The sequence below is a fragment of the Phaethon lepturus genome, unplaced genomic scaffold (genome assembly GCF_000687285.1).
Source record: "Phaethon lepturus isolate BGI_N335 unplaced genomic scaffold, ASM68728v1 scaffold4918, whole genome shotgun sequence".
In the NCBI taxonomy this organism is placed as follows: Eukaryota; Metazoa; Chordata; class Aves; order Phaethontiformes; family Phaethontidae; genus Phaethon; species Phaethon lepturus.
The window spans coordinates 25,648-30,546 of NW_010556765.1; the positions used below are offsets into that span (position 1 = coordinate 25,648).

At 37.8% G+C, this 4,899-nt stretch overlaps 1 protein-coding gene across 1 annotated transcript in view; it reads left to right on the forward strand.

The window, feature by feature from the left end:
• The window catches only part of NUCB2 (nucleobindin 2), a 15,555-nt gene extending 13,440 nt beyond the window's left edge, over positions 1–2,115 (forward strand). The window contains exons 10-12 of the mRNA XM_010292546.1: positions 1–85; positions 416–497; positions 1,951–2,115. The exon at positions 1–85 is cut by the window's left edge and continues 101 nt beyond it. Of these exons, the coding sequence (XP_010290848.1) occupies positions 1–85; positions 416–497; positions 1,951–2,063 (280 nt within the window). The 3' untranslated portion in view covers positions 2,064–2,115. The remainder of the gene's footprint in view (positions 86–415; positions 498–1,950) is intronic.
• The last annotated feature ends 2,784 nt before the right edge of the window (positions 2,116–4,899 follow it).

A 4,899-nucleotide genomic window follows, 5' to 3' on the forward strand; every position in this document is an offset into this window, starting at 1 on the left:
GAAGGCAGAAGATCTTCAGAAACAGAAAGAAGAGCTACAAAGGCAGCACGACCAGCTTCAGGCTCAGAAACAAGAGCTTCAGCAGGTACACTTACGAGAACAGAATATTTTTTTTTCTTTTTCTGTATGCTCATATATATAACAGCTCATGACAATTCCCAACTCTGGAGCATTCTTTTACCTTGATTTCTCATATGACTCCCAGCTGAATTCTAAACTAATGGCACCACAGCAAAATATAATTTAGTACTCAGGATTACAGCAAACAATGCAAGCATCTCAACTCAGTAGCATACCCATTAACAAAGATTTTACATGATGACTGCAAAATTTCTTGTAAGTATATTCATTTCTGTCACATCAGAAAAAGTTGACAGATTAAGTTTTTCAATTGCGGTATTTTATTTTCCACCAGGTTGTAAAACAGATGGAACAAAAGAAACTACAGCAAGGAAATCCTCCTGCAGGACCAGCCGGAGAACTGAAATTCCAACCCCGTATGTATCTTTCTGTGTAGATACACAAACTTTAAAATAAGATCTCCAAGGTAAATGTTATCCTCTGTGGCCAATTTACCAGCAGTTGGGCACAACGCTGACATGACAAGTTCGTTTTAGACAGTACAAATGACCAATTGCTTCAACATCCTCAGAAGAAAATAGTGTCATAATACATCATTGCATTTGCTTATTGGTGGCAACAAAATGGTCAGGTGTATATTATCCTTCTTATCCATAGCACATTGTCCATGTTTCTTTTGTGCTTTAAAGGGGCTCTGCTCTCCCATATATCCTAACGTAGCTTTTTCTACCCCTCTAGAAAGGTTGAAACTAATAGGGCTTTACTGGATTGTTCATGTGCTAACATTATCAGTAGAGCTCAAGAATGTCTTGACATTCATCTCACACATAAGATTTCATACTACATCCAGGCAACCTTTTGAATACTGGAAGCTCTTAACTGCTCCTGCAGGGCCAACAGTGGGATTTCAAACTTCAAATGCTGTATTCAGTGATTACAGCTCACTTTGCTGAGCACCCTGAAATTCTATGTCTAAGCCACTCAGTTCTGTGAAGAGAAATAACGAAATTTCAGTACCGGTTTAATTCTGTTTTTCATTTGCTTCAAAACTGCCTGTGGGTAATTTCATTTTATGATCCTTAGTTCTGAGAGCCTCACTTGCCCTCACCTTCAGTAAAAACATCATGTGTAATAGCAGATGCCCTGGGAGTTGGACTAATGATACGTCTTTTGATACTGGCAAATTGTAACAGATACTGTTCTTAACACATATATTACTTTATGTAAAAACTTTTTGCAAAGTCATTTAATCAGATATCATAAGAATTCATTATATTAGCCAGAAGTAGTCAGTGCTCATTCACTGAGTTAAGGACATCCAAGTAGACAATATGTCTAATCTGGAGGCTACTGGAGCTACTAAAGGTAATTTAAGGAAAGAAAAAAACCCACAAAAATGCAGCTGCAAGTTCTGAAATAGTTTCAGCAAACTATGAAAAGTAGTATTATTCAAAGGTAGGCAAGGGGAGAATGTTGTAAGTATTGTTGATGCAGTGAGGAGTAAAATACAGGAGAAAGTTGTTAATTTTTTTTTCCCAAGCTTCCCATATTAGGATTAAAGGTTTCATAAACACATAATATATTTCAGAAAGAACAATCTCCAAGGAACCAGTGTAAGTAAAAACATTTCACAGAAAACAGAAACTACTAGTAATGTAAGAGGAAACTCTGAATATTATAGTAATGCAGTCTATTGGGTAATTTCAACCCAATTTCATTGTTTCAAAGTCACGTACAAAATTCTTGATTCCACGTAAAAACCAAAGTTTTGTTTGATTGTCCCTACACTATAAACTTTCTTTTAGAAAATTCTCACATTTGGGCCGATTTAATTAAGAAGTTACAAATAGTTTTATTCTTGTTTTACAGCTGGAGAGCACAAAGTTGGAGATGCACCAAAACATCCTGTGGGAGGTGATCAGCCTTTACCCCCAGGACATGTCCAAGAACCAGCTTCTCGAACTGATCAAGTTCACCCTTAACCACTTGTGCCTCAACTTTATAGCATCTTTATTATTTGGGGGTGGGGGGGAGTGGGGGTGGGGTCTAAGGGGGCAGGAAATCAGAGTGAAACATGAACTAACTCTCTACTTTCTTCCCGAGGTTGTAAAATCATTGGGAATATTAGAGATGAAGTATCAATCAGATGTGAATCATAAATTAATTTTCTCTCCAATGCATCAGTGAGAAACACAACAAGAGGATCATTTAAAGGCTATAATGGAGGAGGGAATCAAGGAAACTATTAATACTAAAGGTTGCTATGGCCAGGGGACTGAGCTGCTGAACTCTTCTCTTACAAAAAGGGAGGAGATGTCTGCCATTTTGTGTTTAGGCACGAATCGGAATCTTCTCAGAGAGGAAGCAGGGAGCTGGCCTGGATGTCAAGTTAGGTCCAGTTTTAGGTAGAAACTCTGTGCAGAAATGCTGAGAAGCAACATATGGGGAAATGAAGCCCACAGATAAAGGCCTGCCATTTCCAGCACTACCAAACCCTTTCTTCTTTGAGACCAAATAAAAATCAGATTTCTAATCCTTAATCGTGGAAAATTTGCACTTTCTAAAATCTAAACACAGCAAAGAATTGTGTGGAACAGTGAATATTTTTCATGTTTACAGAAGCCTAAGAATTTCACTGTAAGCCTTCAAAAGGAATACTGTACTTTGGCGTATTGATCTGAACCGTCCTCCTTGTTGAGATTAATTCTCTGTAGTAGTTGAATATTCAACTGGCTCTTGGGCAGTACTTTTTTCCCTGTTTCTTTCATCAGGTGCCAGCTGATCTCAAAATTTTGCATGTTATTAAGTAAGCTTTTTATGTTGATGGAAATATTGTGCAAAACAGAACAAGACTCATTGTCTTGTTCTGTACAGATTATCCTACCTCCTATGATAATACCAGATTTTTCAAAATACACCATATGCTTCAGAAGGCTCTTCTCAGACATGAATCTTTGACTTGTTAAGAGTCTCACTATTAACATTTAGTCTTTCAGCAGTTGGTGTAAGTTTATGAAGTGTCCTAAAACAGGGGTGCTACTTGATTATATTATTTTGGTATTGAGCCAGGATAGGTCCCCACTGTTGTCAGCCAGGATTTTACAAGAATAAGGTGATTTTCCTGTGGTTTTACTATTAGTTGAAAAGTTGTGTGATTGATTGTCCTTGCTTGTCATTCATTTCAGACTGAAAGTATCCTAAAGTGTAAGCCCTGTTTGGGTTTTTTTTGTTTGTTTGTTTGCTTGGGTTTTTGTGAGTTTTTAAAACATGGATTGTTCTGATTGCATAATGCTGGCTTTGAACTGATACACACAGACCTTGGCAAGCATCCTTTGCATTTTCTTCCTGTTCTGTGGCTGTTGACAGTGACATTAAAGGAGATCATTTGGGTTTTGAGCAAAGAAACAGAGGCAAGCCTCTGTTACAGAAAGGTGTTCTTTTCAGAATAAGACTTGAATATTTTAGGCAAACTCAAAAAAGACAGGAGGCAATTACTAATATTTTGTATTGACATTTATGAAGTTTCTCACTCTGAAAAATTTTGATTGATAGAAGCTAGGCATATTCCTTCCATGTTTAAGGCTGCTTTCATCAGGACTGAGCACATTCCTGTTCTCCACACAATAAATAGAACTCACTGCTGGAACAGATTAGGTTTCCTTATCTGTTTCATCTTGTTAGTTGTCATGTCACATTTCCTTCATTTATACCACTCAAACAATTGGACTTCTTTTACCTGTTTTTTTTTGTTCTCTACATAAGTGGTTAACATTTTCATTTAGTTCCCAAAACCAGTGTCTCCACTGTTTGTAATTTCCATGCAATTCTAGCATCACTTTGATTATGTCTTTGTCAAGAGACTAAAATACCTTTCAACAACTTCATCTGTCTGTTAAGAGGCCCAGACATAGTTACAGCTACATGCAGACTAACGGAGTTTCTCAGTGCACAGCCCTGGCATTGGGGTTGTAACCTGATAACAACAGGGTGACAGAGCGAGGAGGGAAACAAAGGGGGAATTAACTCAAACGTCATGGAAAAGGTGAGGGGAGATTTTTTTGTATTCTCCCCATCCTGCTTGAAAGTTTACAGAGGGCAAATGGTCCAGCCACAGATGACTGTAGAGAACCGAGGACTGAAACCTTTGCTGTGAAGGCATTTGTACCATACAAATAATTTCTTAAGGCTACATCTGCCTCCTAAGAAATATCATTATATGTAATGACGGGCTTTGTAATGTAATGCTCAAGCTTTGGTTTCAGTGCAACCTCTTACATTTTGATTGTAAAGTACTGACTCTCCCTGCTGTTGGAGATAGGCATTTTATCCCCCTTATCCCATTTTCTTTGAAACATACAGAGTTTTGTAAAGAACTGTTGCAACTTGGGTGCTGGACTCGGCTTATGCATGTCATGGTGTAGCGAGTGCCAGTGGTGACTCTGAGGAAGCCAGAGTTTTCACTTTTCGTTTCATCATGAGTTAGCATTAGCAAAAGAAGTTCCTCGTTCTGCATTCAGCTAGCCACTGAGGTGCATTCAGTATAAAACGGTGCACATCTTCCCTTCAATTGCTATCCAATACCTAAATGTTGTTCTTGTGTTAATTTAATTAATAGGCTTGCAGTTTAGCAATATATTACAGCCTTTCTGTTCATTTTTTAATAGTGGAAACACAAAGTTTTTTAAACCTTAGAATTGGTGATCAGGTTTATCTCTAACAATAATCAAGGTTTAGTGGAAGCCAGAGCCTCAGTCCTCAATAACACTTAAGTTATCAAACTCCTACTGACCACATCTTAAGTTTGTCACATAAATGTTT